Source organism: Chelmon rostratus, chromosome 3 (assembly GCF_017976325.1).
Source record: "Chelmon rostratus isolate fCheRos1 chromosome 3, fCheRos1.pri, whole genome shotgun sequence".
Taxonomy (NCBI): Eukaryota; Metazoa; Chordata; class Actinopteri; order Chaetodontiformes; family Chaetodontidae; genus Chelmon; species Chelmon rostratus.
The window spans coordinates 9,957,514-9,981,618 of record NC_055660.1 but is presented as its reverse complement, the minus strand read 5'-3'; the positions used below and the strand labels follow the sequence as shown (position 1 = coordinate 9,981,618).

Sequence of the window (24,105 nt, the reverse complement as noted above, 5' to 3'; positions counted from 1 at the left end):
ATTGGGGATAGAGTCCACAACACAACAAATGTATTTTTGCTTTAGATAAAACTGGATATCCTTTGAAAGAAAAAGGAAAAACTCAGTATATTCCCACCATCCAACCTCCAGGAACAAGGTGACAGCAGATGAATGCAGATGACAGGCTGGTATAGAAAACCAGCCAAGCTCAAAGCTCTAGGCTCAAGGACCAGGACCTCGAACATCACGAATTTAACTGGCTTCAAGTAGGACAAATTACCCTTTAACCCGAGCAGTAAAGCAGGCTTCTCAGATTCTTCACAAATTTGCAATATCCTAGCAGTGTCACATTTTTATTATAGTAAGTTTTTATTGAACAAATATTTATTCTAAAGCTCAGTGCCATTAACAGTATGAAATCACTGTTAATTATTTACTGTAGGTGTGAACAGTATTACAGTTTTATATATGGTCCACTTAGTGTTAGTCTCACTACAGCAATGCACCGTATTTTAGAAGGACTGGTGAAAGTTGAATCTATATACAAGTGACTCTCTGACATTTGGTGAACTAAAAACTACAAGATTTTCCTGTAATGGAGGAACAAAATCTCAGAAAATGGAAATACTGAAGCAAAGCTCCTGTACCCCAAAACAGTATCCTATTTACAGTAAATACAGTATGTAAGTAAATTCTTGGGAAACTCGAGTCTCCTGTTCTCTTGTAAAACTTAACATCATCACATGTCATAACTGGCTCACAAGAAGAGGTAACATAAAAAGTGATAGCGTCACCCACACACACAACTCAGGTACCACAGAGCCAGTTTGCATGCAGATTAATATATCCAAGTAAGCTTCCTATGAGGTTTCATTACATCTCTAAGGTAAAAAAAAAAAAAAAAAAAAAAAAAAAAAAAAAAAAAAAAGTATTATTTGAATTAAGTGAGACATGACAACAATAGTATGGCCCAATTAAATTATTGTTTGAACCCATCACTGTTGCCTTCTATGAGCAGCCCTACAGCATTTTTTTTTTTTTTTTTTAAAAGGAATAGACCTTGGTTTATGATTGTTATTGTTTCTGTTTTCAAGGTTAAAAAGTAACTTTCAAGCTTTCAGAAATGTTTAATCTTATCTTTAGCAAGGACATTCAGGGTGACATTTACTAAAATGATCCCTGTGGTTGATGTGCCCTCTAGTGCTGGCACATCTTATTTCACGTAGCCTAAAATGAACTACAATACCCAGAATGCAGTGAATTGAAGCAGTCCAATATTTCGCCTGGAATAATTTTAATGCCAGTATCTTTTATACAGCGCGAGAAAAAAACAACGGTAGTAAATTATAAACAAATACGGGAATCTCGGAGTTCATCACAAATCAAAACCTTTTTTCAAGCTCATTAAAAAAATACAAATTTCATGGGGATGTTTGTAGTCAGCTATAATCCGTGTGTTGGGTCCTTAGCCTCCGGTGTCATTGGTGAATGACCGAAGATGTCTCACAGCAGGTTGTTTGCCAGGCTGCTTTGTAAGTATTTTAGTAAATTACTGTTTTAATGACTTGAAATGTTTGACAGTTTAGTTTCTGTAACATAAGTAGACTAATTGGCTCTGTGCGGTACTTTGCAGATTCCCACAGTCTTGCACTGGCTAGCAAAGCATTCCTTGGTTGGCTGTCAGTTAGCTGCCAGGCTAGTTAGCAACCTCAGCCTGCAATCCTTCTCTGTTGTTATAGCTTAATGACAGATAGCCAGCCAGCTAACTAGCTAGCTTTTCGCTAACGTCCAACTGAAATCTAACTTTAGCCCCTTGCCAGCCTGCTTCCAGGCCAGAGCAAGTGTTGACCTTTGACCTTGCGCGTCTTCTGACTACATGTAGCCTGTCTCTTCACTCTGCTTAAGTTGTTTTGATAAAGTTAGCTCATGTGTAGTTTTCACCCAGCAACGGAAGCAGCCAAATTGCCTGTGCAGTCAACCTGCCAGCAGCCTGCGTGCTTGCAGCTCTGAGCACAGAGATCTGATATCAGAGTTTTCTATAGACGATGCATTGACAAGACTACAATTGAGAATCGCTGGGTTGTTCAAATATAACTGTTGTTTAGTAGCTGTCCCTGTTAGGGGCTCAAAGAGGTGGTTGAACTTTGTCCAAACCATTGATTAGATGTCTGTCACTGAGGAGCTGAGAGAAGACCAAAGTTCAGTGAGGGACAAAACTGCTGGCTTGCGTTACTCTAGTCAGAAGCCCCTGCTATGAATGCCCACATGTAAAACCATTAAATGTTATTTAGTCAGATCTTAGAACAAAGTCGAGTTTTTTCTTCTTTATTTTGTCGGGGGCAATGGGCACCTTGTGTTTTTTTGTTGGTTTTTCTTCTTGCAAGGTTGAACCTGCTCTCATTTGTTATTTGGATGAAGTAGGTGAATTAGCTTAAGGTTTCAGAACATCTGTGTGTCAGACTAGTGCACTGAAAAGTGGCAATCAGTTGGGGGTGTGGCATTCAGTGTCCCCTTTGATTCTTGGAGGTCATGTCATCATGTCATAAGTGTATTGTAAAAGAGATCATGATCTCAATGGGTCTTTTACCTGGTTAAATAAAGGTTAAATAAAAAAAAATACATTTATTGAGCTAAATGTGAATGAAGTCTAAGGCTGCAGCTAGTTTTTGTTTTCACTTATTGGTTAATAAAATAATATGAATATGTCATGAAAAAATGCCTATAGTTCTCAGTACCTTTGATGACGTTTTAGAAACTGCAGCCTTTTTGCCTTTTCATCAAATTTTCATTGATTTATTTTCTGTTGATGGACAAGTGGATCAATCAACAAATCCACTCAGCTCTAAAGAAGTTATTTTCAATTTTTTATAGTTCAAGCTCTTAAGATGGTGATTGTATTTACAATGAAGCTTTATACAGTAAATTTACTAGTGCTAGCTAGTAAAAAAAAAAAAGGCCGTACAATTTTTGTTCCCAGATCGAATATGAACAGTAAAACGTGCATGTGCATGCAAATTAGAGGAGAAACAGCTCCAATGTTATCCCTATAAAACCATACTGAAGCTCAGTTAAGACATCTACTTAAACCAGTTACTATGTCTGTGGTAGCTCATTCATGACTTTGTGCATTTTGCTGCATGTTGCTAGTTTTACCTGTAAGGCAATGGTGCTGTATAACACATACAGTATATGTCAAATCAGTTGTCTCACAGTAGATAAAAAAAGTTAACAGAGCCCTCCTCACTCTCACTTTGACCTGAATGTGTCTTTCTCCTTCCTTCAGCATGTATAAGCCTGAGATAAACAGCTGTAGGCAGCACCTAGAAACAATTACATTTTCATTTTATTTAATTTATAATGTGTTAAATCACAACAGAAGTTGTCTCAGGACACTTTCCATATAAAGCAGGTCAGAACCTTACTCTTACAGAATTGATGCGATCTGTGGGACTCAACTGAACCATGCAGTAAACATGTGGGCTGGAATAGCACAACACTAAGCTAAAAGAGTCTATAAAAATTCCAGAGCTGGGTGACAGTTATTTGTGGGTTTGTTCCCACGACTCTGTCACATAACATGTAGTTATTTGATACAGTATCAGTGTATAAAATACCCCGCCTTAAAGAATGCATCTTTTAAGAATGTTTAATTTTAGATCACTGTATGCAAAATGTGTTATTAATATCCTTTTTTGAAACTGATCATTCTCAGGAAGTCTGGTAAATTAGTACAGCACTTTCAATCAGGTGTTGTAATTAGACATAATTTGTTCTATGTATTAGATTTACTTCAGTTGTGTAGTTGACATAAAAGTCAGCAGTCAAGTCTGAAAAAGAGCTGTTGCTCAGCAACAACAAAAGACGTATGCAGAGGTGATTATTGCCAAAACACTCTTAGTTCCTGGAAGAAAAATTGATAGACTTCTTATTTGAACCTTTGGCTTTTCATTACGAAAAGAGTTATTTTGTCGGGTTTTCTTCACCTCCAAGCCATTTTTTAACTGACATCTTTATATATTTTCACGCCTTAAATAATACAGTACAAAAATGTTTCACCTGTCCGGAACAGTACAGTTACCGTCCTTTTCAGTGAACAAGTGGATAGGACCTTCACTCTAACATTTTTGATCATTGATATTGGTCTGTGTATTAATATGTCACCTAAAATGAGTCTGTGTTGCCCCCCTTTCCCATTTAGTGCAGCGGAGTGGAGTCAGGCACTGTTATACGGGATCAAGACAGAACCTCTACATCACCAAAAACACGAAGGTCATCTGCCAAGGTTTCACAGGGAAGCAGGTTTGTACTGACAACTTGTTACCATCAACACATTTTTTTATTGTTGCTTCACATCAGATTAGGTGACCGTAATGTTACTTACTAGACAAAACACACACGCACTTCCTCATTCTTTGTGTGTCTAAAGCCTGTCTGTTTCAGTAAGATCATCGGAGAGGATAGACTATGACAGTTTATTATTTCCATCACTTGTTAATATTTTCACAATTTGTTTACACCTAGGTGTACCTGTCGTCCACGTGTTTATTCTGTCAATTCATGTCAAGTTAATTTTATTTGTTCAGCCACAATCACAAATGTGTCTCACAGACTTCAGAATATTAAAAGTCCTACAAGTCAGATCAGAATGATCCTCCGTTGCCTCAGGAAGAGTAACAAATATCCTGCAGAACTCCTTTTGACAACTGCACCTGAAGGACTTTTATCAGACAGAGTAGACAGAAGTAGTAATTTATATTATTTAAACCATTAGCGTACTAGGTCACATTAAGTACAACATTTAAAAAAAAATGATAAATATTAAGTAGAATTGAAAGAGGTTTAGGTAAAAGTGTCAAGAGTGAAAGAATCTATATTAGTCATGATCTGTGTAAATGCTGAAAATCGTCCTTGGATCAGTTGATACTAATGTTTTTGTGCAGCTGTTGCCAGAGTTGTTTCTTTGCCTCAAAGGCTTCTTCATTTTTTTTTTCTGAAGAATTTCATTTTTACTTTGACTTTTGACTTTAGTTTTTTTCCCCATGACTACCTTTAGTCATTGTTTTAGTCAATAGTGATAACTTTGTGTGGCAGCTTGTTGATCCTTCCAGTTATTTTTCAAGTGCATGAAAAAGCTCAGGTGATTCACTTTGAACCTTGTCCAGTCAGGGAGAAAAAAATCTTGGCAAGTGTGTTCAACAAGCCAGAAACGTCGACTTTACAGATTTATATGCCCCCTCTGTCCTTTCGCACATTCCATTTTTCATCCTCCATTTTCTCTTCAACATCATAAAAGGTTGTTAAATATAGTTCCAGTGAACACTCCGGGTAATTAGAAAAGGATGAGAAATGAAGCAAGTGCTATTGAGTGCACATTGTGGTGTCTTTCTGGCTTGATAAGCAAGCAATTTTTCAAATTTATTGTCCCAACATTTGCGATAATAATGACTGGCAAAAACAGCAAAGTTAGCAGTGTGAAGGAGGAGAGTACAATTAGGAAAAAATGCTGATTCATAGCTTCTAATTCCTCTTAATAGGCTAGTTCTAATTTTTACTTGAAGGTCATATATTTGCACTTTTAGTTATGACCCTTGGCTACTTCATCGACAATGTTTCAGCATTTTCAGTAATAATTAACTGACTACACGCTGATAAGATTGGTTCACTTTACACTGCGTTGATGCGCCAATTTTCAGGGAAAGTACAAGTGAGATTCACTCACATGATTTAACCTTCCAAAATGCATCAGTAAATGGTAAATCAACTGTATTTTTATAGAGCTTCTCTAGTCTGACAACCACTCAAAGTGCTTGTACAACACAAGCCTGCATTCACTCATTCATACGATGATGGCTAGGCCACCCGCTCATTACGCGCATCAACACACTCACACACTGATGGCACATCGGGAGCAATTTTGCTTCAGTATCTTGGCCAAGTTTGGATGTTCAAACCCTAAACTAGATTCGTTCAAATTTGCCATTTCAGGTCTATCTATAAAAGTTAAAGCTCAACCTAGAGTCTATGTTGTTTCATGGCTGCAGCTTTCCATCAAACAATATACAGTATTTGAAATGTCTTGTGTCCTTTTATACACGTTTCCCCACATGTCTGACATATATATGTTATCTGTGGGCTTGAACAAAGTTTTGTGATGATTTTGGGTCTGTGTGTTAGAAGAGGTTAATAGTGTATTCCGCTGTGTAGTTTAATATAGAGCCAGGATTATATATTGGCTAGGTTATTGCAAGTATATTGGTATTGACAGCACATAAATGCCAAAATGTTTATATGTTAGTGCTTTTTATCTGCCATGTCCTTCTGCTTATCGAGGCAGCAGCACTTCTTCTGAGGCTTAGATATTAAAATCCAGATTTGGGGCGCTGTTTAAAGCATAAATAAAAACAGAATGCTGTCATTTTGCAAACAAACTGTGTTTGCAGACGGTGGTTTAATGAAGTGTTTAAATATATAGTCTTTGTACTGTTTTCAATTGTGTATATGTCAGAAAGGATTAGCAAATTATCACATTCTGCTTTATTTATGTTTTACACAATTAATTTAGATTAGCAAAGTTCTCAGTTAAATGTGTTTCTGTTTGGGTTGAAGCAAATTAATCAACTTCATGAATGTCAAGAATAAAATCTTTCAGCCATGACAGTGCCCTGTAGTTACATGGGAGTGACGGTCTGTGAAGAAGTTTTGTAACCTATCTCTGTTGGGAGATATTTTACAGGCAATGTTGGAAAACATCCAAAAAGCTGCTTTTGATTTGTTTTTCAAATGTTCAGCAAGCAGATTAAACTTAGCTTACATCGTTATTTATCTGTCAGGAAAATCTCAATTTCTTCTGATTGGACATATTTACCAGTAGCTGCATCCCCTCGAAGAATCCAGCCTCACTTCTGTATCCATCCCTTTACTTGCAGCACAGGTGATTAATCCTGGATGGCAGCATATTTCCTCCTTCCTCTCTGTCTGTAATGATATCTCAAGGTTGATGCTACAGAAGTGGCTGTACCCCACCTCATTACCCACTCATATACACACTGACTTCTCTTGCCTTGTAGGGAACGTTTCACAGCCAGCAGTCCCTTGACTATGGCTCCCAGTTAGTCGGAGGTGTTTCCCCCGGCAAGGGTGGTAAGACTCACCTCGGCCTGCCGGTGTTCAATTCGGTCAAGGAGGTATGTATGTACTTTTTTTTTTTTTTAATGCAAAATCAACATGTGGTATGAATCTGGCTGTTATGCTTTATGAAAGACTGAAGGTTTTCAAATAATTTTTAAAGAAACATTAGGTGGCACTATTTCATTAACTTTAAAATCTCCACTTTTAATCCACCACCAATGCCTTTAATCCTCGCCTCAGGCAAAGGAGGGCACAGGGGCAGATGCTACTGTGATTTATGTACCTCCTCCGTTCGCGGCGGCAGCCATCATCGAGGCCATCGACGCAGAGATTCCTCTGGTGGTGTGCATCACTGAGGGCATCCCCCAGCAGGATATGGTGAGAGTCAAACATAAGCTCCTGCGCCAGAGCACCACCCGCCTCATAGGCCCCAACTGCCCCGGAGTCATCAATGTAAGCTCACACACACACACACACACACGCAAACACACATATTCTGACGCATTATGCTTTTCTTTTTCTTTCTCTTTTTTTTGAGAGAGCAAGGTGGAAATTCAGAGTCCCTCTTAAGGATCTAGGCATAATTCAGATTTAATGCATTAATATTCTGTTACCTTTTTAAACGCAAGGCAACTAAAACCTTAAAGGAGCATGATATGCTCATAGTGATATTTCTTATCCTTCCCTTGTTTTTGAGTATAATAAATAACTGACATTTTTAAAATAGTGCCAGTTATTTGGGTTGAATATCCCACATTCTTAGGATTTTATTATAAAGCAAAATTATCCTTTTGACAAAAAATGCTGAAAGAAATGATCTTTACCCATGGGACCTTTTGCAGTGAATAATCACTTAATTTGTTCTGGGTTATTTATAATGACCTTGTGGCATAGATCAAAAGCTAAATAATGAATTGTCCAAAGGTCTCGGAAGTATTTATAGAACATTTCAAGCACAAGTAGTCCAGCGTAAATTCACAATCATATGCAGTAAATGCTCTTCATTGTAATTAAAATTAAAAATGTTTCTTCTTGCAGCCTGGAGAATGTAAGATTGGGATCATGCCGGGCCACATTCACAAGAAGGGAAGAATTGGTGAGATTTTTGAATTTGTCTGTGAAATTCATGAAATCAGGCATGTTGAATCCTTTGTTTGACTCTTTAAGCATTCAATTTATACAAGACAATAAACAGTAAGTTACCTTTTACATGCTAAAAGCTGTTTGATTTAAGAATATTTGCTGAATGACAGTTTACATGTTCATTACAGAGATCGGAGTGACTTCTGTGATGGAACAGAAAGGGGATAAAACTTCATACTAATAAATTTTTCCAAATAAAACTTCTTCACTGCGCTGTACTTAAATGCCAGCTTGAGCTTCCGTTGTTGACAGCTTGATAAGCGGTGTTTGCTGCTGTTGACCAGTGAACCTTTGCAGGCAGGCCGTTTTTATAGCAACTCGACTGCCATCTTTCCCAAAGCAAAGACAGAACAGCTGTTACAGAGCTTCACTATGACAGTGATCTCATTTGTTTTTGTTGTCAAGATGAAACAGTTCAACCAAAGTTTGACAGAAAACGATAGCTGCATTTTATCATCTTATCACCCTTGATTGGAGCAGTGTTCTGCTTGTGATTTTGCCTAAAATGATAAAATGTTTATCTTTCTTACAGGCATTGTGTCTAGATCGGGTACCCTGACATACGAAGCTGTGCACCAAACTACGCAAGTGGGCCTGGGCCAGTCACTCTGCATTGGTAGGTTAACAATGACCTGTAGCATGCTGAGTTGAAACATAGATTATAGCTTTGTATCCAGATCATATATGATGTAAACAAGCAGTTGGGACTAAAGCAACAACTTGATCCTGCTAACAGCGGTTTGCTTCATGGGTTGCTAGAGGAAAGTATTTGTTCATTGTGGATGTTGGCAAGACTTAGTGTTAGTTAGACTTAGTTCACCTTGCAGTTCAACTCTTCAGATGCTGCTGTGTTTCAGTGAATAACACATATGCTTTGTATTGAGAAAGCACCCACCCACATTCTGATCCTTGCTTGAACTGTTTCTCTTGTGAGATTGAATAGACGATCAAGTGGCCCAGATGCAAATGGCAACGTTGTCTACATTCAAATTTCATAGCCCTGAAAATCTTGAGGAAAACCCTGATCCATAACCAGGAAAATGCACACATGAGAGGAGTGAAATCTGTGGTTTTGTATTACTACTTTGAAATAAAGAGGTTCAGAATGGAAGTCCTTTAAAAGTGTTCTATGATCATCTTTAACAAGCCATGCCATTCATAATACATTAATTTCATAAATGCTTTTTTTCTAATTTACACTCCTTTTTGATTACAATGAACTGCATTTCCTGAAGCAGCTTCTACTGTGGTTGTCAGTGTCAGTGCAAACAAGGCCATACAGAGGAGTAAAGTGGAGTGGAGTGAAGCAGAGCTTGCTTTTTATGTTTTAAAACCTGGTGGATATGCACCAGCTTCTGTGTGAATAACAGGTAATACACTATTTTCTGCAATTTCCAAGTACAGATGTGGAACTTCCCATTATCAGCCCATCCTGTTATTACCTTATTTTCCTCCACACAATTTTTCACAGCCTTGTTCCTGTAATTTACTGATTTCTACTGTGGATAAGCAACACATGCACAACCTGAAGCTGTGACATTATATGCAACAATATTTTTCTCTTTCTTCTAAACATGTATCTTGCTAGCCTAACTAATTCATTCATTCAGATCGGCTGGTTTAATTTAACCACACCACACCATCCAGACATGCTGTAATGACAGCATTATATCCAGCTCTATTATGTGTTTGCAAAACGGCAAATACAAGATTATTTTACAAAAACAAATTCCTTTGGCCAACTCATCTGCCACCAGAAACTTGATATTAAAGGGCTGGTTGGACAACCGAATTAACTGAAAAACAACTTGGCTTCATTACTATTTGGACATTTTAATTATGGCGTGTCCGCTAGCCAGACTTCATAAAGCAAGAGCTGCAACAGTATTAAATATTGTAGAGTTCATTAAGGGGGGTTTATTGGTGGCTCTGCTCGCGACTTCTTAAGTTTGAGTATGACCTAGGGGCTACAGCAAATTACAGTTAATACAATATTTAACATCACTGTCATCTTTGTTGCTGGTAATGTGGTTCTCTTTGATTATCATTCACTGTTTTTTTTTTTCTTGGTGTTGCCAAGTTATTTTAATGGAATGAATATGAATTTAGGTGACGTTTTGTCTGCAGAGATTTGTCTTGTGGAGGTCTGCCCATGATTTTATAAATTCTGGTGTCATTTTCTGTGGAAATTATTTATAAAAATGATTTGGAAAAGCTTCGTAAGTCATGTTCCTTGGGTAGAAAGGAAAGGCATAATTAAAGTACTATGCAGAGATAATGGTGGGTTGCTGCAGTTTATATCATTAAACAAACTTTGAAGTGACTTCGAATTGAAAAATGCTGTTCCTACTGTGTACCCTCAGTTTAATTTAATATTATTTCTGAAAATAAAAGTTGCACATCTGCAGTGGCATTGGAAGGCATTCAGACCCCTTCACTTTCTGCACGATTTATTGTGTTAGAGATTTTAGTTAAAGCAGCTGTAATCAATATTTTTGTATTGACATAGATCACACGAGTACTTGTGAAAGGAGTGATAAAGTCGAATTATCAACAGATTCTACAGTTCCCCTCAGCATTTTATCAGTTTTTAGCTCATTGTTTTGGTTTTACGCCCCACAGCTTTACTTTTTATTCACTTTCACAAATCTCACAAACCCACAATACACGACCTGCTTAACACCAAAGAGCAGACAGACACAGTTAGCGAGTAGCTGGTGATCATAATGGAGTGTTAAGCAGCTACAGGGCCAGATATTTCCCCCAGGAGTTGGAGGAGACCAAGAACAGAGCAAAAAGGGGAGGAAATGTTGGATTTGCCAGGTTGCCAGAAACACGCTTCCAAGTTAATGATATTGTTAAGAACAAGACCAAGGTTCTTTAATGTCACATACAATCTTACTCAGTGCAAAGAAGTGAAATTTGTTCTCTACATTGAACCTATCCCTGAGGAGTGGTCGACCACTGTGCAGCACCCGGGGACCAATTCCAGCTCTACGCCACAGCTGTGGCTGTGTTTGTTGCTTCATAGTTTGCTCACAAATTTGCCATTTCAGCTCGAATGGTGATAGTATGTCGATGTCTGCAGCTTGTTTCCAAGGCTCTCAAGTGACCAACAAAATCAATACAGTAGTTTAAAAGGATTAAAGTGACCTTTTGTTGCATTTAAGTCTACATTTAAAGCAATAATCCATTTATATTTGATTTTGTTCTACAAATTTATTGAACAAAAAGAAATCTAAAGTGAAAAAAATGTGTTCAAATGCTTCTTATTCGACTGAAGAGCCATGTGATTCTCAACTATTCACAAGAATTATCCTTTGAAAGTCTTGATCATACAACTTGTGTTTGCTTTGTCTCCTGCAAGGTATTGGCGGGGATCCATTCAACGGTACAAACTTCATAGACTGTCTGGAGGTGTTCCTGCAGGATCCCAAGACAGAGGGCATCATCCTTATTGGAGAAATCGGCGGCAACGCTGAGGAGAACGCAGCAGAGTACCTGAAGCAACACAACTCTGTAAGGAAATGACACACTGGACACCCATTATTATTTCTTCACTCTCCTTGTAATATCTCTGCTACAGTGCTTCACCTCTACAGATATATCTGTTTGTATAAAAAATTAATCCCTTTCTGATTTGGCTCCTAGCCATGCCATTTCAAATCTGTCAGCTGTAGTGAACACTAGAAACCATCATAAGTTTAGAACAAAGTGGAACTATTTGAAAGTGTCCTCTCTTTTTGGTTACCGCCTCAGGCTTTCACTCTTACTTTTCTGTGTCCGTATGATAAAGACAAAGAGTGACAGATGGGATGGAGGAATGATTCACAGAACATAAGAAATCTGCATTGATGATGAGCAGTGAACCTTTTCTGATTTCCATGTGCGATAAAGAGTGGCGGGGCGATGATAAGCTAATGTCGCCAAGTGGCATGGAACCTGCAATTGACATATCTAACTTAGCAGGCCTGTACTTGGCATTTTGCTCCTTGCAGATGATGTTATTATGTTGTTAATTTTTCAGTGCGTATGTGTTCGTTTCTGTGTACAGTATGTGTGCGTACTTATGGTGATCTTGAGCTGAGAAATGGACTCGATTTGCCCTCGGCTGCTCTAATGCATGCAAATCTCAGCCTGGCGTCTCAGGAGAATAACTTCTCTCACTCAACAAAAAAAAGGACTAACACCCCACCACCACCCCTCCCTCCCACCCACCCACCCACCCAATCACCCAGAGTGTTGACAGCGAGGGACAGTTCAAATGAAACACACGCATGAAAAAGCCCAGCAGAGCGTGGGAGTAAGCTGCACATCTTCTGTGGAAAGTCATCGTACATAGTCTGGACACATTGTTTTTACTTTGGAGCAAACTTAACTTTACCTGATTTGAATACATTTGAATTCACGTCACCAATACACTAACCTAGGGCATCTCCCATATGTGAATTTTGTATTAATGTGAAGCACAGGCTTGCTGGAAAGGAGCAGCAGATGAGCTCAGCCAAAATATATATACTGCAAAATAGGGACGACTGTAACTCGATGACAGATTCTTTTTGATCTGTTGTGATCAGAGAAACCTTTCTAGATCAGAATTGGAAGCCTTGAACTGGCAAGAGAACGCTGTCAGTGTGTCGCTGCATTATCAAGCATTGTGCTTGATGGAAAACTTAATTCTGCTTTTAGAGGACAAATGTAGAAAGAAAATGTTACAATAACAAACTCTCAAGTGTAGTTTTTTAGGTCAAAGGTATAATTATGCATTGCCTCATTGAAAACTCAGAACATGGTCCTCTTTCATGTGATCGGTTCGTTTAAGGCCCTGCAAACTTTGGTTTTAAAACAAATGATTCATGACTGAAAATATATAGTCAAAGTTCACATTTGGGGGAAAATAACCATCTTAGTTATTGTTTGTTAAAAGTTTAGCTCTCAAAAACTCAGCTAATCGGCTTCATCTAGACGTGGTTTGGTTAGATGTGATGGACAGGGGCCCACCAACTAGCTGGTTCCAGACCTCTGATCAACAACCACATCTTAGATTTGTTCAGAAATATTTTAATAGCTCTGGTGTTCATTGAAGGCTGTTTCCACCGTTAGGAGGAACAAACGACCAATCAGAGATCTGAGGGTGGTCTTCCTTCATAGCTAGCTCACCACTTGGCTACATCCATGAAGAATAGTGACAGAAAAATGTCAAGTCAATTTATAGATTAGTGAGTTTTGATTTTGATTGATTTTACTTGCGAGAGCCCACGCCCTCTAACCAGTAACTAACTGCAGCGCACTGGACTGCATCTCCTAATCAGCACTGATGAACTGACAGGTAGTTGTAATGGACAGTTGAGGTTGGAAGTTTACAAACAGTACATCTTAGCCCAGGGGTCGGCAACCTTTATCACTCAAAGAGCCATTTGGACCCGTTTCCCACAGTAAAGAAAACACTGGGAGCCACAAAACCCCTTTGACGTGTCAAATAAAATAACGCTGCATATAATGTTTTTTTTTGCCTTTATACTATGTACAAACAAACGATAATGTGCTGCATTTATGAAATAGCTGAACGACTGCAGAGAAAACAAAATGACATCCTGCGTGCAACAATAACATTTTGAAGTCCGACAAAAAGACATTGGGTTGAAGGTACTTTCAAGTAAAATTCTCAATGTCTATTGGAGTCCTTCTTGCATTTATGAAAAAAACACCAAACTTAAATTCTCCACCGGCAGCAAGGTAAAAATACCGTCCACTCTCTGCGTGCCGTCAGTCTTTTACTGACGCGTGCAGTCAGCTGTCAACCTGAATAATAACTAATAGTATAATATACTATTTCACTGAACAATGAAAAAATATGAATATATGCTCAATAATAGGCAATTAAAATATTAATCAGACGTGGTTAATGTGATTTCTGCTCCTGAACCTCGGCGCAGAGCGTCTGCACATCAGCGCTGTGCGCCGTCACCTACATCTTTACGCAGGATCGTAAACTGTCATCTGTGAGCGCGAGCGATTTGTTTCAAAACGAACGAACTAAAATAAAATACTTTTTAGTTAAATGCTCATTAATTATTTTCGGGAGCCGCATCAGAGGGATGAAAGAGCCACATGCGACTCCGGAGCCGCGAGGTCCGACCCCTGTCTTAGCCAAAGACATTTAAACTCAGTTTTTCACGATTCCTGACATTTAATCCTTGCAGACATTCCCTGTTAGATAAGTTAGGATCACTGCTTTCTTTTAAGAATATGAAATGTCAAAATAATAGCAGAGAGAATGTTTTATTTCTTTCATCACATTCCCGGGGGGTCAAAACTTTTCCTGTGCTTATGTGTTTGGTAGTATTGCCTTTAAATTGTTTAACTTGGTTTAAAAGTTTCAGGCGGTCTTCTTCAAGCTTCTCAGAATAAGTTGCTGGAATTTTGACCCCTGCCCCCTTATAGAACTGCTGAGTGGGATTTGGCCACTCACTGATAGCCACTCCAATACCTTCACTGCTTTTTCCTAAAGTAATTTTGCCACATCTTTGGAAGTATGCTTGGGGTCATTGATCATTTAGAAGACCCATTTGCGACCAACTTCCTGGCTGTGGCTGAGATGTTGCTTCAATACGTCCACCTAATTTTCCTTCGTCATGATTCCATCTATTTTGTGAAGTGCACCAGTCCCTCCTGCAGCAAAGCACCCCAACAACATGATGCTGCCACCCCCTCGCTTCACGGCTGGGATGTGCTCTTCCGCTTGCAGGCCTCCCTCTTTTTCCTCCAAACATAATGATAGTCATTATGACCCAACGGTTAATTTTTTGTTTCATCAGGCCAGGAAATATTCCCACACTGAGCTTCATTTAACACACTTTTTTTTTGTCACCTCATAGGCTTTTCACACTGATATTAGATTAGATTAGATAGACTGCATTCATCTCACACTGGAGAAATTAACTTTTACAGAAGCCGTTAGCTGTGTGTGTGTGTGGTGTGTAAATTAACCTACAGACCCGCATGCGCAACCGGTCAAGAATATTCTTGGTGGTTAACTGATTAAAGAAATAACTCTCAAATTCACAATTTTTTTTTACCTTCATAATTAATTAGCAGCTTCCATTTCATAAGAAAATGACATTGATGGAAAGGATGCATCAGCTGCTAATGATTAGTCAGGACAAAACAAAATAGACTCCCTTCCCAACAAGAAATAGATTAACACGAGCACAGAGTCAGGCTGAGCGAATTAAGTGAAACAAAATGAAAATACAATCTGAAGATCAGGCTACCAACCACCATCAGATTTTCATCATCAGGTTCAAGTATTGCTAAATCCTGATTGGTGCTCAGAAGAACACGGCCATTTCCTTTGGCCAGCCGAGCTCTGGCCACTGCAGACCAATGAGAAGAGCTCAGATACTCCAGCAGAGACAGAAATATCTCATGTGAATTTCATTAAACTTGGCAGGAAACTGTTCATGTATGACACCATCCTTCATAGGAAGAAATTAATTGAGAAAATAGTTTTTTTAAGACGTTGCGTTTTACATTAACTTGACAAATTCTGCCACACTGGACACATTAAGCCCAGACTGCTCAGTGAAATTAAAGGTCCAGTGTCATGATTGATTTGTGTCATGCATCATCAAATATATTGCACTCCTATTTGAGAAACACACATTATACCAAAAGGTTGAGAAGCATCGATTTCAGTATCCATCAGTGTTACGGTTGACTTACTGCAGACTGTTTATCTACTGATGCCATAATTCTCTAAAATTAAGAAAACAACCTTATACCTCTCGTCTGGTTCTGCTGTCAAATTTTAGGATGCAGGCTGTATTTCAAGGCTCGGTCTTCATCAGTGCCTGCCAACATATTATGGTCTTAAAAGTCACCTGTATCAAAGGTCTGGCTATTATCGCCAGAGTTTCACAGGCCTTTTGAAGTCAGAAAAAGGTTTAACACAGAACAACCATATTACAATTTGCTCCATGCATATCAAGTAGGTCAGAGTATTTGGCACCTAAGCTACCATAGAGGGTTTTTTTTTTTCTATTTCAGCCTTGCCTGTCTCCACTGAGCTTAGCTAAACCCTTGTAATTCTGCGGAAACAACGCTGAAATGAGCTTGTAGTCTGGAGGAAGACTGAGGTTAGAGCAGCACTGGTGAGCTCCAGGCATCTGTGCACATGGCAGTTCTATTCATGCCTTCCTGTCATGTTTATAGCGGTGCATAAGTGTTTCAGTTTGGCTTTTTATGCTTGTGTTTACAGTTCCTCACCTCGGAGTAGGCCGTTTTGTGTTCATAGAACAAAGCCCTCCTCCAGTCAGGTTGGCAGACAGAGGTGGGGGAAATACCCTATTGGTTTCATAATTAAGGTAGTATATCTGAACTGCTAACAGTGGAAGACAAAAGACGGGTAAAGTGAATGATAGTACGGCTCCCCTCCCTGTATGCATTGTTAGTATTTAGTATCCAGGGAGGCAGGGATTAATAGAGTAATTAAACCCCTTTCGTTTGAGGTAGATTTAAGACTTGATTCACATGAGGGTGGTTTGTTTATACAGGACGTGATTTGACTTCTAAATACTGAGTGGGGTTTGGCGCTCATTTGTTTTGTGCTTACATGTTTGTTTGTTTTTTCCAACGCATAGAACAGATGCTTGCAACATATTTAGAGCACTTAAAAGTGATCTTCCCTCTCTCTTCATTTCCCTGCTAACTGTGCAAGTGCTAATGTCTCATTAGCGATGCATTTCTAGCCAAGGTCCTCAACGTTTCCCTGGCTGATGTACATCCTGGTAGTCTTAATTATTGAAAGTCATCTCCAGTTTATATTAGCGACTGCCATCTTGTCCCTGCCACTGGCAGGTCTGAATTCGGAGCTGAAATGGCAGCAGAAGTGGGTGTCTTTGAAGGACCTCGCAGTATTGCTTTGGCTGTTGAACATGTCACATTCACCCTCTGAAAGCAGTCTGCCAGATGAGCCACAGCCTTTGTTGAAAGCCCAGGACTCTGTGTGTGTGCGTGCACGAAGCCGTCCTCTACAATTATGTTGTTATTGCTAAGTATGAAATATTAGCTGCTGTACGTGCGCGCACACACACACACACACACACACACACACGCTCCGTCCCTCTTGCTGGTTATGATGTTATTGCTGAAGATGAAATATTAGCTCTCTTCACCTTGGAAATGATCTTAACTGTTGAATGTAACATCCATCAGTGAGCAAGCAGCACAGACAGGCGCTGAGCTAATCAGTGCCTGCATGACTAATTACCATCTCAGAAATGAGATGATATGAAATGGCAGGAGCCTGAGCCCCTATCTGGTCATACACCAACCCATGCAATTAAATGGCTTGATTGACCCTTTGTTTTAATAATGCAGGCTGAGACAGAGATGGCTGGTTAGACAAGCCTGTTACCATGGGGGCTCTGTAATGGGAGGACATGGGGTGCTTAATTTCTAATGAATGAAGAAAATGCAGGTGCAGAAAACTCATTTTCTCTGTTTTAGTGTCCCCCCTATCCTTCCTGCTTCTTTTCCACGTTGCTTTGCGAACTGTACTAACATCCTCACCTTCCCTTCGGCTTCTTGTCATTTTTTGTCCATTTTTACCTCATTTTGCGCTCATGTTTTTTTAAAATTTCTTCTCCCTCATCTATGTTCAGGGTGCTAATTCAAAGCCTGTGGTGTCCTTCATCGCGGGGCTAACTGCTCCTCCCGGCCGTAGAATGGGCCACGCCGGTGCCATCATCGCTGGTGGAAAGGGTGGAGCCAAAGAGAAGATTGCAGCCCTCCAGTCAGCTGGAGTTGTAGTCAGCATGTCCCCTGCCCAGCTGGGCAGCACTATTTTCAAGGTGAGTCCTTTGTTCCGGCAAGTTATCTTTGTACATAATAATAATACTTTAGGAGAGGCAATTCTGCTTAATGACTACATTTACTTTGGTGCAGCAAGTTTTGCTGATAATGTTAACATACTTGAACTCAAGCAAGCACAGCACTTTTACTTCCAATGGGGGATTTTTATGTTTTGCAATGAAAGATGAGAGTACTTCATCCACTACTGATCATTATATTGTGATACTTGTACTGTTTTGTTTTGATGGGCAAGAGGACGGCACAGCAGTTTAATTATCTTTCAAAGGTTAACTGTAAAATGTATTAAAGTCAAATTTGTTAATGATCCAGTTTCACAAAAAATTTCAACACTTCCCTTAAGCCCTTTTCAGAGATGCACCTCCTTATGTAAATGTGATGGTAATTACTGTGCAACGTTAGAAATGTGTCCACTGGTAGAGATTTGGCGATAGCGTTTCTGCCGCTGGAACGATCCCATTACTGTCTCTGCTATATATACGGGGCAGGCTATGGAGCAAATCAGGGCTGGATTCTCTAGTGATATCGCGAATACAGCTGCTTACCACGTTCTCACGTGACATTAGAGCGACAGTTGGTGTCGGTAATGCCCCTCGCAGCTGGTTTGCCAACCACCACAGAAAAAGAGTAACAAGAAAACATGGAGGAGGAGAGTAGGAGGCATCCAACCAGCCCCTGTCATGTGGACATGGTTTGGATTTATTTACTTTATATACAGCTAACGTGAGAGAAGATTTTGGACATATTCCTTAGCTGGACCTAGTAACATTACCATAATATTAAAAGACAATCCCAAATACATTAGGCTGAAATTCTCCCCTTCTTGTTGTTTTGGCCTCATCAATCAACCTCATCTTATCTCTTCTAGACTTGTGTGTCTTTTCTTTCCCCTGGTTTCAGTCTTCTCTTCTGTTTCTGTCTGCATTGTTGCTGCCAGATTGAAATGTAACACAGTGTTGCATTAAGAAATATAAAAACATACAAGAAAATATTAATTACACCTAATTACAAAAAGGCAAAATCTAAATTTCTGTGCTCCATTGTTTTTCTGAGAACTGCAGAATACAAGTAGCTAATGACAAATAAACTGAACTAATACCAAGGTCACATTTTCATTATACAGATGAATAAGAAAGCTAATTAGAGCTGACGTTTAGCATAACTAATTAGATGGTAATATCATATTGTAACACAACACTGTAATGATGCAATAATTCTTTTGGCTTCAGAAGAAAACATCTTGTAATGCTGGTCACTCGCAGCACCAGCTTTCATCGCCGAGCAGCTACAGGGTTTGCTGGGAAGAGGAACAGCAGGAGTAACAAGTTGAGATTGAACTTTTAATATGTCGTAAAGAAAGGCAGACGACAAGGGCAGAAATTAATAAACGTGCGTTGACAGTAGCTGAGTTGCCGCCACTGCCCCTTTATTTCAATTTATCTCTGGGGAAGCACTGTTAACAAGATGTATAAAAAGTGAAAGCATGTATTACACCCATTCATCATCTTATACTTTCATTACCACTGCCGGCACTGCTGCACGCGGATATAGATTTACACACCTTTTTTTCCCACCCAAAGTTTAATTCATAATCATTGTGTGTAATGATGAAAAACCTGCAGCGTGGTTGCTCATTTTGCTGCATATTGTGTTCATACATCTCTGTTAATTTCATTGACCGCCGTAATCGAAATAATAACAAGTGAGAGGAGCAAGTAGATATAATGCTTGGGGTGTGGGCAGAAACGGTGACGACCCCAGTCTCAGCTGCCCTGGGAGGTGGAGAGCACCTCCGCTGTCACTGACCTGCATGATCCCCCAAAACCCTATTTCTGCATAAAGTCGATACATGTGTCCTCATATTTAATTCAAGGCTCTTGAATTATACATCCAGCTATAGTTGGATGTTTTTTTGTAAAAGCATAATAAGCTGAACAAAGTGGCCTCCTCGTCGAGACTGTACTTTCATTCATATGTTCGAGTGGCTGTGTTGGTCCTTAACAGTACCTCTGAAGGAGCAAGTACATGCATCCTTATGAGTGTGTATTTGCAATTTAAAATATGTACGTAGTATTTTGAGGAGTTTTTAGCAAATGGGCGATGGCAGACTGTAATAAGGCTTTTACTTTTCGAGTGGTACATTATCACATTGAACAAACGCTGCTGAAGATGCTTGTGTTCTCAGAGTTTCATAAGCACATCCTTGGACACTGTTGATGATGATAATAATTACAGATACACACTGCCCACTGCACTTTTAGAGTAAACAGGAAGGATGCAGCATGCTGGTATTGCCACCACGCTCTCTCTGTTGAAATTTAATTACAGATAAAGAATGTTTTCACTTCTAGCCATTTGACAATTAGATGAAAGTAAAATATAGAAGCCCAAGTATTTTTTTTGATTTTGATATTGTTTTTGTTGTTTCTTAATTCAAATCTAATGTTCACCCGGTAGACAGGTACATTGGGAAAATTAAATTATTCAAAAAAATAAGTTGAATTCACACCGGCAGCACTGAGTGTATTATAAATACAGTGTTTCTGTCATGGACCTTGGGTGTAGGAAAATGCTTATTTTTACCTCAGTCCTGATACCTAAACGACTGAATAGGTTGATTGCAAGTGCCTCCCAAAAAAACAAAAATACATGACCGTTGGAGAGTACCAGCAACTGGTGTAGCGGGCCTCCATCACCATGTGGTTAACGTCGTGCAATGGTTGCTTTTTGGTTAGGTTTATGAGTGTGTTGCTGTTATGTACGTTACCTAACTTAAGTACATTATGTAAGTTAAAATTGGTCAACTTTCAGTTTCACACAGGACACAAACAGTGGTCCCCTGAATGAAAGTACTGTGTTTGTTTGACCCATCCATCCACCACACCTTCCTCCAAATGCAGACTTTCTTGCTGTTAATACTACGTCACCTCCTTTGCGCCTGTCATAACTGCTGAGGCCTCTAGAGGTCGCAGCCAAACAATAAACAGAAATATTGTTGTAATAGCCTACTGGCAGACAACCTATACGACCATTTTCTCAGTGAGGACAGGCTGGATATTTATCAACAAGAAAAGTAATGTACCACAATCAGTGAAGTTGTAATCAGTTTGTGTTTCATATCCAAGCCAGAAATGTCTTCATAACCTTAAAAGTTTAAGGTTTCATATTCTGACATATACTGGATTGTTTCTGTTTAAGTATGCTTTTTTTGCAGCCTGTTTAAACCTTTTGGTAAGATCTTTGCTCACCTTTTGTTTTTACTTTAGCGTCACTAAGAATGATTAGTTAGTTGTGTTCAAATATATTTCTTATAGGCTCTTGTTAAAGTTAAAGCCCCTAAAAAATGGGCTTTGAATATGAAATATTTATCACTAATTAAACAACAATCAAAATCATCTTAGTTATTTAAGAGTAACAAATGTCCTTCATCAGGACTGTGTGGGTGTGGATGGAGCATACCTAATAGGCAATACTGCAAACAACCCCACCACAGTCATCAGATTCTGATTCAAATGTTACTGAACTGTGATTGGTGCGTGGAATGCGTGACATCAAGAAAAGGACACGAATAAAGAAATTTCTCATGTGAAATAAAGCTGTTTATACAAGACACACAGATCACTCACATTCAGAAAATATGATTTCAGGGCCTTTAATGACTAAAAATGACATATAGTACTTTGTAGAAAAAGTAACTATGCAGCGCTTGCAATGATATACAAAGGAATTTTGAGTGTCACTGGTGCAAGGAGAAGATATCAGAAAAGTTGTGTTTATCTGAGAAGGACCTAATTCATATGCACGGTAGAATAATTATGACCTTTTACTTGTTTACAAAATATCTGGTACTCATGATCTTAAACAGCAGATAGTATTATCCTGACCTGCTCAGTATTCATGGTGAAGCCTGCATGCACATGTATTGCAGATGTGTGCAGGCAAATGCATTTCTTCATTTCAAGTTTTTGTTATATTGTTCAGTTTGTGTTATAAATTCAAAACTCGCCAGTTTAAGGCAGGACACTTACCGCATTTACAATCCTCACCCCTCGTACACCTGGCCCCAGGTGTGTCAAAGCTGTTATTATTACTTGCTTGTAAATGTCTTGCTTTGCTTTCACGTCATGTTTTCCTACGCTCTCCTCCGTCTCGATCCAGATGTATTTTCACTGGAGTGGCAACCTCTGTACTTTCCTCATTTTACTTGTTCTTGCTCTTGAGTTGTCTTGTCAAGCGTCTGTCTCACACAAAAAGTCTGTTCTCTTTTTTTGTCCTGTCTGTCACAAAAAGCTCCGCTTTTACCTTTTGTGCTATGATTCCTGTCTTGTACTCTTGAGTTACTGTCTGCTGCCTCGGGCCAACAAAGCATCTGTCTGCTTATGTCACAAATATCCTCCTCCTCTTTTTGCTTTGTCACGCTTTCCATCCCATTACCTTTTTTCCCCCCTTGTCCTCTCATTTCGTCTACAGCTTTGTCCCTAATTACTGAACTCTCTGCCACTCCCTCTTTCACCTCACTTCATCTGTAAACTAAAAATGCAGTGAACAAGACCATGACTCTCCAGTCTGCCCCTCAACCCAAACGTTGCCACGTTGATTTCGTCCTTCCCAGAAAGTTGAGTTAAGAGAGGCCGAGGCTGCCTCTCAAGCATTTCAGAAACATGAACATATATTCTCCTCAAGGTGGCAGTAGAGCTTCAGATATCCACAAGCCACAGAGGAGTGGGCCAACATGTGCATGAGTACTTGTGTGTGCTGTAGACCTGATAAATGACATTTGCATTAAGTTACTTTCCCCCTGTGGAATGGAAAATTCTCGGGGAACGACATATACTTCATCATCATCCCACGGTTTGTGTGATATTTTCCAAATTGAATATGTAAATAGCTACATCCTTTTTAATGGCTATCATAATGCTCTCTCATTTCTAGTCACATGGTTGGACTGTGCTGATAAACACAGCAGCTCTAACCTCACATAAATCAGATTTTTGCAGATGTGTAGCCTCTATCAGTCACAGGAAGTGAGCTGTTTTAATGTTGACAACTGGAACTTAGTGGCACGTACGGCGCTACATGATTTGCACTCTCCAGGAAAAACAACAGGCTCTCCAAAGCTCCAGCCGCCTCTGTTTCCCCGACTCAACAGCAGATCTGATACATGGGATCAAAACAGAGCTGTGTGAATTCTGCATGAATAAATCATTCACTTCTGTCTTTCTCACTTCATTTCACGTTGCGTCTTCTCCTCTCCCTCTTTGTTGTCCGTCTCTCTGCAGGAGTTTGAGAAGAGGAGGCTGTTGTAAATTGTGCGAGAAGGCACCCGACCTTTTACCCCTTGCCCCAAAATTGAGATGAGCAGCCTGATTCTGGAGGTGGATATGTCGTACGGAATCTGTAAACTTTGATTATTTCAACCACGAAATGCACATCCAGTGTTTATATTGTAATTTCTGCCATGAACTTGTACCTTGCACATAACGAAATAATTAAACATAGTGTCTTAATGGTATCGTAAAGAACTCATTGTACACAATATATAAGGTTTATAGATGTGTTTTTTCTTCTTCCACATAATGTCAACAGCAGAAGAAAGGAAGCCATGTAAACCTTGGTGATCTGTTTTGTTCTCCTGCTGTATTGCGTATTCCATCACTCATTTCTCTGGCTGTCCACCTGAATAAGAAATATTGCTCATATCATTTTCCTGCTGTGTTGTCTCTATACTTTCATATGGCACGTTCGTCAAACAGATGTTTGATGATAAAATGAGTTCCTCTCTCCAGCTTTCTGCCTCTTTGAAGTAACATGAGCATAAAACACAGCATATGTAAGAGAACAGACGGGGATACAAAAGGTGTCGCATGTTGAGCGGGCACAGTGTTTACAGGCACAGCTTGTGCCTGTTACATATTGTACGCACATATTCAAGTACCGGGAGAGGAGTTCAGATGAAGGTGCTTCTGTTCCATAGATCTTAATGTTCAGTTTCTTAAAAAC

General features: G+C 39.3%; 1 protein-coding gene across 1 annotated transcript; it reads left to right on the top strand.

Annotated features, from left to right (window-relative positions):
* The first annotated feature begins 1,369 nt into the window (after nt 1–1,369).
* Nucleotides 1,370–23,807, top strand: suclg1 (succinate-CoA ligase GDP/ADP-forming subunit alph). The gene is made up of 9 exons (XM_041933626.1): nt 1,370–1,493; nt 4,160–4,260; nt 7,029–7,145; nt 7,330–7,542; nt 8,128–8,185; nt 8,765–8,848; nt 11,600–11,751; nt 17,898–18,086; nt 23,385–23,807. The coding sequence occupies exons 1-9, from the start codon at nt 1,460–1,462 to the stop codon at nt 23,409–23,411; spliced, it is 975 nt and encodes a 324-aa protein (XP_041789560.1). The 5' UTR covers nt 1,370–1,459; the 3' UTR covers nt 23,412–23,807.
* The last annotated feature ends 298 nt before the right edge of the window (nt 23,808–24,105 follow it).

Excerpts from the sequence above, each read along its gene's own strand:
- suclg1 (XM_041933626.1), top strand. The coding sequence starts at position 1,460 with ATGTCTCACAGCAGGTTGTTTGCCAGGCTGCTTT. Across the intron at positions 4,261-7,028 it reads AAGGTTTCACAGGGAAGCAG|GGAACGTTTCACAGCCAGCA; the intron begins GTTTGTACTGAC and ends CTTGCCTTGTAG. Across the intron at positions 7,146-7,329 it reads TGTTCAATTCGGTCAAGGAG|GCAAAGGAGGGCACAGGGGC; the intron begins GTATGTATGTAC and ends TCCTCGCCTCAG.